Source organism: Zalophus californianus, chromosome 13 (assembly GCF_009762305.2).
Source record: "Zalophus californianus isolate mZalCal1 chromosome 13, mZalCal1.pri.v2, whole genome shotgun sequence".
NCBI classification, from domain to species: Eukaryota; Metazoa; Chordata; class Mammalia; order Carnivora; family Otariidae; genus Zalophus; species Zalophus californianus.
The window spans coordinates 89,137,522-89,152,263 of NC_045607.1; the positions used below are offsets into that span (position 1 = coordinate 89,137,522).

Here is a 14,742-nt window from a genome sequence, read left to right on the forward strand (position 1 = left end):
TAGAGTTTTTCTTAGATAATTAAGGTGGTATATAGAGGAAAGACCCATTTAAATTGTTTATGTTTATAAAACTTAGCTGAAATAAAAATGTTACTTTATCCATAGGGCATGGAGTATCTTGGTACAAAAAGGTATATCCACAGGGATCTGGCAACAAGGAATATATTGGTAGAAAACGAAAACAGGGTTAAAATTGGAGATTTTGGGTTAACCAAAGTCTTGCCACAAGACAAAGAATACTACAAAGTGAAAGAACCTGGTGAAAGTCCCATATTCTGGTGAGTATATTTTAGTAGAATAAAGTAAAATTTTAGAGCACAAACTTCAAACTTTATTTTTATTAGTATTAATAGTATGTCATTTATATATTTATAATAATAGAAAAAATTTATCATGCTTACATTGGGCTAAATGCATTTCATGGATTATCTCATCTAATCTTTAGAACAACCTTGGAGAAGATGTATTATTATCTCTATCTTGAGTATGAGGAAACTGAAGTGTAGACAGGTTAAATAGTTTGCTCAAGGTCATATGACCAATAAATGGTAGAATTAGGATTCAAACCCAGGTAGTCTGTTCTCAGAATTTGTGCTTTTAAGCTTTCTTAGCCATGGTGATGATTTAACCTGTCATTAAAGGAACATTTTATAGCAATTTGAAGCTAAAGGTAATTTTTGATCTTCAATTAAAATTGTGAGTTGCAAGGAACATACAAACCTAATTTTTTATCTGGTATACATTGTTGTTTTATTGCTTTGTGCTTTGATGCAAAGTCTTCTTTTTTATGTCTTCGTTTCTTGTTTTATAGGAATGAATTGCTGAAATTATATTTAAATGTTTAAATTTGGGATACATTCCAAATAGACTTTAATTCTGGTTTATTCATCTGAAATAATACTATTAAGATTATGTTGTTTAAATCAGATGTTACTGTTAAGGGTTGGGTTTTGTTTATTTTAGTTAAGCATATTTTATTAACATTTTGGGTTTCTGACTCGAAAGTTAGAATTACTAATATAAACAATATAACTGTCAATTTATAAATATTTGAGATTCATCAGAATTATTAGAAATATATAGATTATTCAGTTAGCTACCGCTAAGTTCATTGATCATCCTTATATGTTAGTTATCTTTTTTTTTTTAAGATTCTATTTATTTATTTAAATGAGAGAGTGAGAGAGGGAGATCACGAACAGGGGGGAAGGGTAGAGGGAGAAGCAGACTCCCCACTGAGCAGGAAGCCCCGTACGGGACTTGATCCCAGGGATCATGACCTGAGCTAAAGGCAGATGCTTAACCCACTGAGCCACCCAGGCGCCCCGGTTAGTTATCTTCATTTATTTTGTATCTGTAAGTTTTACAGCTTCTCCCAGCTATTATAAATTGTTAGTCTGGAAGGAAATTAGGTAAGAAAGCACCAGTGATTTAGGACAAATGGATTATTTACACAGAAGAGTAATATATGATGGCATTGTGAATATTTTAAAGAAAAGTCCTTATCTCTTAGAGATGCATACTGAAATAATTATGTTTGAAATACCATCCTGTCCAGAATTCACTTCCTATATATCCAGTGGGGTGGAGATGGGGAATAGTCCATAAAACAAGACAGGCAATGAATTTAACTAAGTGACATATATATGGTTGTTTATTGTTCTCTAATTTCTGTATGTTTGAAATTTTTTGTAATAATAAAACACTTTTTATTGGTGATAATCAATAGCATTACCATCATCTAATTATTTTTAGGCTCTAAGTAAAACTAGAAAATAAGACTCATCTAAACTTAACTATCTACTTTGGTTATATCCCCAGTGATACATGAATTTCATTCTTTTTTTCCAGAATGAGAAATTAAAGAAGTTAAATGGAATTAACTAGAAATCCATAAAGCCTAGTTGTATGAATTTCCAGTGATTTGGGCATACTTAATGAATACACTTTAATAAACACTATTAAGTACCTATTGTTTCAAACACCATAGAAGGAACTTGGGATATGAAGATAGGGTCAATATCAGGAAGAAGGGGGAAAAAAAAAAAAAAGGAACTGTGCCCAGTTACTAGGAGGGCCAAACTAAAAGGAAAAGTTTGATGTGGCAGGCATATTCAGACAGGTCCACTACCCATTATCCCTTCCTTTTAACAGCTCATAGTTCAGGAAAAATCAAATGTATGGTCAAATCATTGTAATGTAGTATATAATTGCAAGAATGAAGAAGATGGTGGGAAAACATAAGAATGCAAATAATTTTGCTGAGGGTTTAAATTAATCAGAGAAAAGCACAACTAAGAAATGACATTTCAGGGGCGCCTGGCTGGCTCAGTCAATTAAGTGGCTGCCTTCAGCTCAGGTCATGAACTCAGGGTCCTGGGATCGAGCCCCCCTCATCGAGCCCCCGCATCGGGCTCCCTGCTCAGCAGGGAGTCTCCCTCTCCCTCTACCCCTCCTCCAGCTTGTGCTCTCTCTCTTGCTCACTCACTTTCTGTCTCTCAAATAAATACATAAAAAATATATTTAAAAAAAAAGAAAGACATTTCAACTATCGATTAATAGTTTACCAGGTAGAGAAGAGGAAAGGCATTCCATGAGGAGGGAGAAAACTTGTTTGTGTAAATAAGTAGATAGGAATGGAAGGAGTTTTGTTATAAGAATATTCATTTCTGTGAGTCCTTGTGAGATAAGTAGCAAAAAAGTATATAGTGATGTACCATTAAAGTTTATCTGTTAGCTGGCAATTTCATTAGATCGATTCTTTTTTCACTTTTATTGAAAACAAAGAATTAAACCACTTGATTTTCAAAAGAGAAATCATTAGAGTCATTCCTTTTCTCAGTTTTTGGGAAGTATACCAAAAGTTTTTCAAAAGTCTGACTTCATTTTTCAATTGAAGTAAGTATATTAAAATTGTGAAATTGTAAAATTAAAAATAAAAAAATAAATTGCAGAGCACATGTACAGAGGCATGTTTTAACAAAGCTAACAAAGCATATTCACCAGAGCACCTTTCTTTCAAGATTACTTCTTTTCTAATTTTAAATATTCAGTTTCATGCCTAATTTTATATTTTTTGTTATAAAGAAAGCTCCTAAATTACGTAAGCTTTGGGCCCTGTATTTCTCCCTGCATATCTGGAAATCACAAGGGCAGTCAAGATAAACTTCAGAGTTTTATCTTTAAATTAATCTAGTATAATTAATTTTATATTGTTATGAAAATAAATCATTTCTCATTACTTAGTTTATAATAAATAATACAGAATAAAATGTAGCTAAGATTATAATGTATGTAGTAAGGTGTATGGTAAAAGGTCTAGTATTCCTTCAGTAAATATCTTGGGGAGAGGTGTGTATCAAACTCTGATATTTGACTTTGGAGAATTATTAAGTTAGTATAAAAGTCAGAAATAACATTTTTATCATGATCAAAATTTCCCTGTGTATTTAATGGAAAAGAAAGCTATCTACTGCTAAAAACTAATCAGATAGGCAGTTAGTATATAGTTTTATATTTATTTTAGCAAGTATTAAATGTGTTATATAATGTAATGAGGCTGACTAAATTTTATATAAATATTTCATAATATGAATGATAAAATAGGTTTTAACTGGGGGCACCTCGGTGGCTCAGTAGTTAATCGCCTGACTCTTGATCTCATTTCAGGTCTTGATCTTAGACTTGTGAGTTCAAGCCCCATGTTTGTGTCCATACTGGGTGTGGAGCCTACTTAAAAAAAAATTTATTTTAACTAATTAATTGAATAATGAACACTAGATCGGAAGTATGAAAGGGAATGCATACGATTTTTATCCTTGAGATTTAGCCATCGTACTATTTTTTTTTAAAGATTTTATTTATTTGAAAGAACATGAGCAGGGGTGAGGCAGAGGGACAGAGGGAAGAGAAGCCGACTCCCCACTGAGCAGGGAGCCAAAGGCGGGCACTGAACCACTGGGCCACCAGGCGCCCCTAGCCATAGTTTAAGCAACTGTAATTTCACTTCAGAGAATTCTTGTTACCTATATTGCTTTTCTTGTTCAAAAGTGCTCTTTGTTTTAAGCTAACAACATGTTCCAGCGTGTCCTAGGGGTTGGTATTAAGAAGAACTGAAGGAAAAATACTACTGCTAAAATACTTTACTTGTTGAAGCAGGGACTCATGGAGGACACTTATATACTCTTCTTGCTGTAGAGTATGCCTTGGAAAATCTTTGTAAATACCTGGGGTTACTCTTCACCTGGTTTGAAGACCTCTGTACTATACATGTGATAAGGATCTGACCCTAGACTGTAACAGCGGTATTGGGTTAGGAGACTGATTTGATATATTCTAAAGGCACTTGATGGCTCATTAGCTATTGGATTGAAAGATGAGTCAAAGATAATTCTTAAGATTTCTACCTGAGAAGTAAGATAGATTGTTGATGCCATTCATTGCATAGGGAAAGTAAAATAACCAGCAGGTTTTGGAAAAGTGGGGATGGAGTTCTCCTTACCACAGCTTTAATATGGAAATGTTCAGTAAGTCAAAGCACAAAAGAAGGGTCAAATTTACAGTTAATAAATTTAGGAGATGTTAGTATATAGGTGGATGAATACTATCTAATGGAAAGTTTTTGACAAAAAGGTAGAGGTCTGATAATGGAATCTTGGGAAACCCAAATTTAGAAGATGGAGAAAAGGGAAAGTGTTGGGGAAATATAATTAGAAATGAAATCTCCTCCCAACCCAGAAAACCTCTGCACAAAGATAGAAGAGAAAGAAAAGTTTTATTACTGACTAAGCTTTAATCCTGAAAGTCATGGCATCACAAGCAATCTGCTAAGAGATTGCAAAGACAAAGAAATCTCACCCTTTTACATGGCCAGTCAGATTCAATCCATTACATAATGTTCTCAAGATAAACAGTAGCTAGTCCTCAAGTAAGAGGACTTGGCGGCACCCTTTGTCACACATAATTTATTCTAAGTTCACTTGGTAATGGGAGTGACCATCTGCATTAGCTAATTGGCATTATCCATAGGAAAAACAAACTTCTCATATCTTTATGATAGGAGATAGTTTTGCAACTTGAGAGGAGGCACCTGCCAGAAGTTAAACTCTTACCTCCCACAAAAACTGGGAGGTCACTTGTTTGATGATTACATTCCGGAGAGATGGTTCCCAGGTTCTTGAGAAAGACATTCTTGGATCATAAAGCTGGCAAAAGGCTTTTATAAGCAAAAGCTTTGTTTAAAAAAAAAACAATTATATACATTTCAAAGAGACAAAGAATTTACAGTGGTAAGTTTTCTAAAGTAAATGCTCTAAGAAAAGAGGAGGAAGTCTTTTCCCTCATTTTCAACAGGGAGAATTAATTTTTTCTTTTTTGATTTGTATTTATCCTTACATGGGAGAGAGAAAACCAGCCTTGGAGATGAGGGAGGAAATTGTAGACAGTGCTTTCATGAAAACCGAAGGAAAAGACTGTTTTGCAAGTGTTGGGGGGGCAGAATGTCTTCAAGAAGGTTATATTGCATTTGTGAGATAAAACATACATTTAAAAATAACGTAACTGTGAAAAATTTTTTGAAACTAAGTGTAAAAAATAGCCTGGCTAACTGTATAGTATGGACAATAAATGTTACAGAAATTCAGTAGCATGAGGTCATTAAGACCTTGAGTAGCAGAGAAAGATCTGTGGAAGTGAGGAAACTTAAATTGGATTTTGAGGGAGAGATTAAATTTAAGTAAATCACATGTTAATCTCATTAGTCTAAAACAGATCTTTGTCACTGTCCTCTGTAATAAGGATAAACTTAGCAATGGAACCATGATCTTCACAGTCCATTAGACAAAATCCTCCCTTGGATAGTGTTGATACTTGAATAGACAATGACACCATTTCTCCCTCCGACTTTCTATTTTCCGTTTCCTGTCATAATCGCCCTCCTTCTGATTAACAAATTCTTTCTTTTATCTTTATAGCTTCAAGTCTTGTTTCAGTTTAGAAGCCATTTCTTTTTCCTCTAGGAGACTTACCTCCATTCATTTAAAGCTTTAACTTGCAAAGAGAATCCCCCCCCCCCCCCCCCCCCCCCAGTTCCTGGAAGGTACTTTGCAGTTAACTTTGTTACTTATAAAGACAAAAATTAAGTTTTTGGATTTGAGTTATCTTTGTGTGCCAGAGGTTCCCAAGACCACCCTCGGGTTTGATGACTCACTGGGAGGACTCATAGGGCTCAGCATACAGTCATACTCATGGCTATGATTCATTTCAGAGAAAGGTATAAAGCAGAATCAGTGAAGGCAAAAGCCATTTGGGGCAAAACCTGGAGGAAACCAAGCGCAAAGCTTCCAAGGGTTCTCTCCCAGAAAAGTCACACAGGACACGTTAAATTCCCTGAGCCGTGACTCCTGACAGCACACTCTCTGCCTGGCATGTACCAAAATTCCAGACTCTCAGAAGGAAAGCAGTGTTCAGTATAAACCATATTGTTTGCAGAGACAGTTTAGGCCCAGTGAGCTACTCTTCTCACTTAGGGAACTGTGGCAACCACTCTGAAATCAAAGTTCCCAGGCATCAGGCAGTTGTCAACATTGCAAGCAAGGTTTTTTGAGGATGGCAGCCTCGGGCCTGCTTATGATAACTCTTTTCTGTATACCCTGTCTTTTCAGTCCAGTGATTTTTCAGGTAAAATCAAGAGTTGGCCTATCAAGTAACTTTTCTTTTTAAAGAAGTGTAGCTGATACACGTTACATTAGTTTCAGGTGTACAACATTGTGATTCAAGAAGACAATGTGTTATACTCTGCTCACCACAACTGTACCTCCTGTCACCATACAACCCTATCACAATTCAGGTAACTGTCTTATAAATGCTTTTTGCATATTGCAGGTATGCTCCAGAATCACTGACAGAGAGCAAGTTTTCTGTGGCTTCAGATGTTTGGAGCTTTGGAGTGGTTCTGTATGAACTTTTCACATATATTGAGAAGAGTAAAAGTCCCCCAGCGGTTAGTGTGCTTTTTATTTATTTTCGACTTTTCTTAACATGAGAAAAACTTTTCCCAAAGAATAATAGTAAGCTTAGGACTCATTTTAGAGCCTCTTATTGCTTATTTGTAAGACAGCATCCAACAAAGTAACACTAAACTTATTCATTAAATTAACTTGCATTTTTAAAAGGGAGGGGGTTGGAAAGGAAAACAAACAAGTAAATAAGTAAATAAAAGGGAGGGGCTATATAGTCTCCTTATATTATTTTTAGTAACTCTAATAAATTTATTCATTCTAGAAATTATTGAAAAAGTTAAATATTTAAAAATAATTTTCCCTGTTCTAGCTAGAATTTTTTTAATGAAGGAAACCGTGAAAAAGAAAATAAAAATCTTTTCTAATTCATCTTCTTAAGATAACCATTTTGATATTGTATGTTTTCTTCCAGGCTTTTAAAAATTTTATATATGAAAGTGAAATTTTATAAAACACATTTCTTTTATAAAATAAAGGTCATACTGTATAGTTTGCTATCCTGCTTTTTCATTAAGTACTATAGCATGGATATTTTACCTATATTAGTAAATATTTTCTATAAATATGACTTCTAACTTCCAAGTAGCATTTTATCATAAGGATATAATTTCTGGACAGTTCTTTTCCATTTTTCAGTCTTAATTTTAAGTAATACTTCAGTGAACATAGTGAACATCCTTACGTCTAAATATTTATCTCTTGTCACCTTAGAATGAAAGTGTAATTATAGATAAGAGATTATGAACTCTTGTAAAGGTTTGTGATTATCTCAAAATGCTTTCCAGAAAAGTTGTACCAGATTGTACTCTCAGTGATAGTGCATAAGAGTTTACATTTTACCATTTGTACCATTTGCCAGTATTGACCATTGTATGTTTATGCGGTTTTGTCAAATTGATAGAAGTTATATTTATGTGATTTTAATTTGTACTTCTATTAGTGTGATTGAGTACATATTTATTGGCTATTTGGAGTATATATATGTGTGTACATTATCTCATGTGCTTTGCCCATTTTTATATTCATAATTTTCCTTACTACTTATAAGAACACTCTATAAATAAGCGATGTGTTCATCATAAATATTTCTCTAGCTTATAGTTCAGACTTTAATTTTAGGAATTTTTAACATATGAACATTTTCTCTCCATTGCATTTATGCTTAAATATGCATTCTGCATTATCTTTTTATTATGTCCTCTTTTACAGTCAACATTTTATTTCCGCTGAAATATGATATGTTAAAGCAACAATTAAAAAAAAGTAAATATGTTTTAGTTCGCTTAATTCGGGCCCTTCTCAGGGAATTTGTGCCAAGTATATTATAGTTATGGAAATGGCATGATAGGGGTTCCACATTCAATTGTCTTTTCTGAAATATGATTGAAAAGAAAGGTTTTGATGCCCAAAATAGTTTGTTCTTAAAAGGTCTCAAACATATAAGAAGACATACATAAACAAAATTTTCACACTTACTAGAAGTTGGGAAAGCTGGTTCAATTTAAATATACCAAAAAAAAAAAATCTCATTGAAAAGTGGGTTTGTATTACAGGAATTTATGCGTATGATTGGCAATGACAAACAAGGACAGATGATTGTCTTTCATTTGATAGAACTCCTAAAGAATAATGGAAGATTACCAAGACCAGATGGATGTCCAGATGAGGTAACCAAAAAAAACCCTTTTTATCCACATTCATGAGGTGTTTTTATTTCCTTTTTACACAGGGATTTCAGGTCACTTTATAACATTTAATTTGCTGAGCTCTTGGATAAATAGCATCATCATATGACTGTGGTTCTAGGCATAACCATGACATTTGCCTATATAGGAGAATTAAGTGGGAGTTCTCAATTCATGTCTTCCACCAATTAAAAGATGGCACTTTATGTTCATTGTAATTGCTTTATTTTCTCTTTTCTAGATTTATTTGATCATGACAGAATGCTGGAACAATAATGTCAATCAACGCCCCTCTTTTAGAGACCTAGCTCTTCGAGTTGATCAAATAAGGGACAACATGGCTGGATGAAAGAAACGAACTTCACTCTGAGACCAAAATAGACTTACAGAACAAAGTTTTGTATTTCACATTACTGTGGACTATTATTACATATACCATTGTTATGTATATCATGATGCTAGCCAGCAAAGATGTGGAAATATCCGTTCAAAACTTTCAAAGTTTAGTGAGTTTTTCTTCATGAGGACATCAGTGAAAAGACTTGATGAGAAGTCCTTAGCAAAGAATTTTGTAAAAAGTTTTACAAACCTAATCAGTCAGTTAACATAACTTTTCTTTGGCAAAAGAAAAAAATAGGCTTTTTTTCAACTCAGAATTTTGAAAGATGAAAAAATTGTAATGTAAATTTTGCAATGTTGAAGATGCACAGAATATGTATATACAGTTTTTACCACAGTGAATGTATAATACCTTGGCATCTTGTGTGATGTTTTACACAAGGGCTGGTATTCATTGGTAATGTTTCCTAATTTTTCCATAGTTGATATACAATAATGTCACTATACAAATTATGATGCTCAGATAATTGAATAAGCACCTTGTGTTCCTGTTCATCTGTATCACTGGCCAGCAATATAAGCAGATGTACACTTTTAGCTTGTAGTTCTATGTACTGTAAATATTTTTCAAAGCAAAGGGAACAAATGTTTAGTTTCGTTTGTATAGGAAATTTCCCTGACCCTAAAGAATACATTTTGAAATGGAACAAGTTTACAAAGATATAACACAATCTATTTTCTTATTTGTCTCCCTTGTATCTGTTTGTGGTGAGTATGTTTTTAAAATAGAACTATCTCCAAATTTTTCTAAGACTACAGTGAATAGTTTTCTTTTATAATTTTGAGATTATGAATGCCAGGAATATTGTCATCCATTTAGCTCTTGGCTGCTAATAAGATTTTTCAATCCCTGGGACCTTTGGTCATGCATTAAATTTAAGCATAAGCCATAAAATATATTGTTTTTTAAATGTATGTGCTTATTAAGATGCATAATAGGTTAGGAATTTTTTTCTAAAGAATATATATTTTAGGGGGTTTCAGAAATCTCTTGCAGTCATAGAAAAGATTTCCTTTTGTTAGATTCTCATATACAAGGGAGAAATGAGGATAAATTGGTGAAAAAGTATGCTTGTTAATTTTATTCAAGAATGCCAGTAGAAAATTCATAATGTATGTCTTTAAGACGAATGAGAGATACATATTTTCAATTAAGTATAAAGAATTATTTGTTGTTATGTCCTTTGTTTTAGTGCTATTCCAAAGTGGAAACCATACCTAAAATGTGGTGGGGGGGGGGTTGTGTGTGTTATTTATACAAAGCTTAAAATACTTAGTATTTCAGTTAAAAAGAAAATAGTTTATTTTCAGTGGTATATGCTATTTTTTTAAATGTGTACTTAAAAACTTTTGATTATCTATTTTTGGAGCTGGCTTTGAAATGCAAATTATATAAGAAAAAATTGCCTCAGACATAAAATTTGAGATTTTTTGGTTGGAAGGAAGGAAAGGGTAGAAATGCTTTTTACATTATCTTTAAAGCATTTCAGTAGTTACCAAATGCAGAAAACATCTACAGTGATAGTATATTAGATTTTAAATAAGATTTCTGATGTTTTAATGAAAGTTGAATATAATTTTTATTTAATTTGTGGACTCCTCAAAGATCTGTATACATAATGCAATTAAGAGATCTTCCGTGCTGCTACTTTTCACGTCAAAAGTAGCATATCGTACAATATGCTTGATTTCAGAAACTTAAGTACTTAAAAAGCAGATTTTTAAAGGTTTATAACATTATGTTTGTTTTTAAAACAAAGGTATTAATTAGATTACTTAAAATTTTTTTCTCTTAATGTTTCAGTTTTTAGTTTTAGGGAAAATAATCCCACATAAACATTCTGAAGTAAAAGTGGGATGACTACCTTATTGTAAAATTCCTAAGTTTGCAGGAGAATTATTCATTGAAGATTTGCAATGTTTTAAATTTTTATTCTGACTGTGCATAAAAAGAAGTTAACCTGCAGCTGTTCAGTTGGTTCTGCACAAGAAATAGGTAAGTAATTATTGTATCAGTTAATGCCAAAATGTTTCTTCAAGTTAATATTCTTTAGAAATGAGGGTAAAGATTTTCTTAGAATTCTGTAATTCTGTAAATATTTCAGTACATTAAGTTATATAATCTTTATATAAATAATGCTCTACATCCATGGCTACTTTGGGAAATAGTCACTTTCACATGTTACCCATATATATGCTGCCAGTTGCACTATAATTTGCTGTGAAAAGGTGTTTTCTTACAACATAAGACTTAAGCTTTAAAGTCAAGTGAAATTTTTATCACAAATACAACTTCTGATATTTAACTTTTATTTAAATACTTTTATTGTGGAGTAGAAATAAGAAAGTACCTATAGTTCTATACCTGGGGAGCCATTCTCCATGGGAGTAGCATTATGTGGTCTGCTTATTGAGACTGTGTTATTTTCTTTATTGTGCCTTTAGCATGTTTCCACAAAATTGAAATATTGGTGTAATAAATATTCAGAAGTTATTTTCTTTTTTATTGTCACCTAACCAAGGAAGTGGGGGGTTATACACACTGATATAGGGATATGCAGAGAAAGCCTTTTGTAAAAAATAGTGAACTTATTTTTTGATTTTTTTAAGAAGCGCTTCCTAAGATTGTTAACTACTAATGTGCTCTTTATGAACATCATTGTATCCACTCCAGTTCTGGTATTTAAATTATTTCTAATGAAAGGTTTTTTTTTCTAATTTTTCAGTGTAACTTATTACAGATCTTTCAGTTTGCTGTATTAGAATAAATAATAACAGTAAGTATAAGTCAGCAGGATTAGCCAAACAAAAGACTAGGTTATATGTGATAAGATTCATTTTATTTAAGAAAAAAAATATCAGAGTATGGATCTGAAAAAATTCTTTATGTTTACTCACAGATTTGGGTTGACTATACTTAATTTCAAGATAATTAGCACTAAGTGTTTCATGATGCTGACAGGAACATTTAGAGAGATTTCAGAATGACAAAGAAGAGAATTTAAAAACTTTCATATTAATCAAATTCATGTAATATGCATATCAGATGGCCTTTAACTTTTACTATGAATCAAATTTTTAGTAAAGTGTACATTATATCCTGAATATTAAAATATTTAATTTTGTAATCTTACCAATTTTGTTTTACTTTATTACAGTATGTTGTCTTTTAGATTAAGAAGTTAATTTCTATTGTACTTATGCCATATGGGGTTGTTTGGTTGGTGCAGGCCCTAAAATACTGTTCTTTTTCAGTCTTCCAAATTTATAAGGAAATGCCTTATCTCTGACTGAAACACCAGTCTTGTAAAGTTGTTAATGGTCATTATTCCATCATAAGTCCTTTCTTTGCATAGCAAATTGCTTAATATCTTATTTTTGAAATAACTGTAGCAGGTTTATACTTATAAGAGCATTAAAAGATCTTTAAGAGTTCCTGTTCCAGTTATCCATATTCTTAGATTTTTGTAAATGGTTTTAATTTTAATACTTGCCTAGGAAGCACGCCTGTAGATGCTCTTTATTGGGGCCAAGCAGGTCACCTTTGAGCAGAGTGAACAGAAGCTTAGCTTTTAGATCTGTCTGTTCGTAAGTAATAATAAATAGAGCAAAGTTGGCATAACAGGTATTACAGAGGCATCAGGCGGCTGAGAAGGCAGGTTATCGGTTGCAGATGGTAGGACATTATCAGAACAGGTACTAGAAACACAAATGAAAGTATGCAATGGAAAGATTTTTTGATCAGTTATCCCTTCTGGTACAGTTGTATACATAGATGAAAATGTTTAGATGCTTTTCTCACACACACACACACACACACACACACACACACACACACAAAAGATAGTTAAGTGGATAGTATCTTTAATGAATAAGTTTAGGTTCTTTTATCTTGTTTATTTTTTAGTTTAGTTCTTTTAGTTTTTAATTTTTTAAAAAAGGATTTTATTTATTTAAGAGAGAGAGAAAGAGAGAAATCAGCAGGGGAGAGGGGAAGGGGGTGAGGGAGAAGCCGACTTCCAGCGGAGCAGGGAGCCCAGTGGATGCAGGATTCAATCCCAGAACCCTAGGATCTGACCTGAGCCCAAGGCAGATGCTTAACCAACTGAGCCACCCAGGCGTCCCCAGTTTAGGTTCTTTTGAATGCTTGGAGTATATATGAATCTCAGAGTATGAATTTTCTAGTAGCATGTAGTATAAGATTGTGCATCAGAATTTATTTACTGAAATTAAAAATATTAGAGATTAAGGAAATCGTAGAGAAGGGAAAAGGGAGATAATACAAAGACAGTTGAGAAACATCGCTCTAGAGGGTACTCAGATGGACATGGGCCAAACCAGCACTACCTCAGAAATGACCTCATGAAAGGGAAGATATGTCAGTGTCGGAATCAGCTGAGAGTATGAGATCTTTAAGCAAATATTCCAGATACTGTATCTGAATTAAGAATTAGCCTACATGTAATCTTTCTAAAAAGTCAAATGATTTTAACCTCTCTAGAATTTAAAGGTTTTTCCTTAACAGATACAAAAATTGGGTCTCCTTCAGTGGAGATAAATCCCTGAGTACCATTTTGTTGTCTTGTTTTTTCATTTCGTGATAAATAAGATTAAATGATCCTCTCAAAAAACTTAACAGGGTATTTTGATAATATGCACCATATTAACAATTTGCTTCTTGGTCAGACAAGGAGATAATAAAGTACTTTTTGATATTAAAACCATGTCCTTTTACTGTATATTAAAGTCAAAAATAAAATTTCCACAGAGAAAAAGGAAAGAAACAAGCAATGCCAAGTAAAGGTCATATTTAGTCTATGAAATTTACGCAGAAGACAAAGTGCTCATGTTTGACAGAAGAATGCTACAGTGTTTGGTCTGGTCTGGTTTGTTAGCCATCCTATTGGGTGTGACGTGCTCTAGCAATGTGGTTTTGCTTTGCATTTCACTGTAATGACGAATGATGTTGGTTATCTTTTCATGTGCAATTTATTGGCCATTTGTGTATCTTTGGGGAAATGTCTATTTAAGTCCTTTGCCCATTTTTAAAATTGAGTTTTGTGTTGTTAAGTTATAGGAGTTCTTTTCTTCTGGATATTAACCCCTCATCAGATACATAATTTGCAAGTATTTTTTCTCATTCTTGGGTTACCATTTTACTCTGTTGATTTGTGTCCTGTGAAGCACAAAAGTTTTCAATTTTGATGTATTCCAATTTATCTCTTCTTTTGGTGTCATATCCAAGAAATCATAGCCAAATCCAGTGTTGTGAAGCTTTTTCTCTATGTTTTCTTCCAAGTATTTTATAGCTTTGGCTCTTCCATTTATGTCTTCAATCCATTTTGAGTTCATTTTTTCATATGGTGTAAGGTAAGTGTCTAACTTCATTTTTTTCCATGTGGATTTCCAGTTTTCCCAGCAACATTTGTGGAAGAGTGTCCTTTCCCCATTGAATGATCTTGGGGCACCCATGTTGAAAAATCATTTGACCATATATGTGAGAGTTTATTTCTGTTTTATTCCAATAGTCTATATGTTTGTCTTTATGGTGGGACCATACTGTATTGATTACTAGTAGTTTTTGCAGTAAGTTTTGAGATCAGGAAGTGTGAGCCCTCCAACTTTGTTGTTTTTCAAAA

General features: G+C 33.0%; 1 protein-coding gene across 9 annotated transcripts in view; it reads left to right on the forward strand.

Moving 5' to 3' along the window:
* Positions 1 to 12,236, forward strand: part of JAK2 (Janus kinase 2) — a 147,010-nt gene extending 134,774 nt beyond the window's left edge. For 8 of the 9 annotated variants that reach the window (XM_027614590.1, XM_027614588.1, XM_027614591.1 and 5 more), the window contains 4 exons: positions 106 to 278; positions 6,883 to 7,000; positions 8,573 to 8,686; positions 8,946 to 12,236. In XM_027614590.1, the coding sequence (XP_027470391.1) occupies positions 106 to 278; positions 6,883 to 7,000; positions 8,573 to 8,686; positions 8,946 to 9,053 (513 nt within the window). In that variant the 3' untranslated portion in view covers positions 9,054 to 12,236. The remainder of the gene's footprint in view (positions 1 to 105; positions 279 to 6,882; positions 7,001 to 8,572; positions 8,687 to 8,945) is intronic. The other variant, XM_027614595.1, reaches the window with a different exon arrangement.
* Positions 12,237 to 14,742: the final 2,506 nt, after the last annotated feature.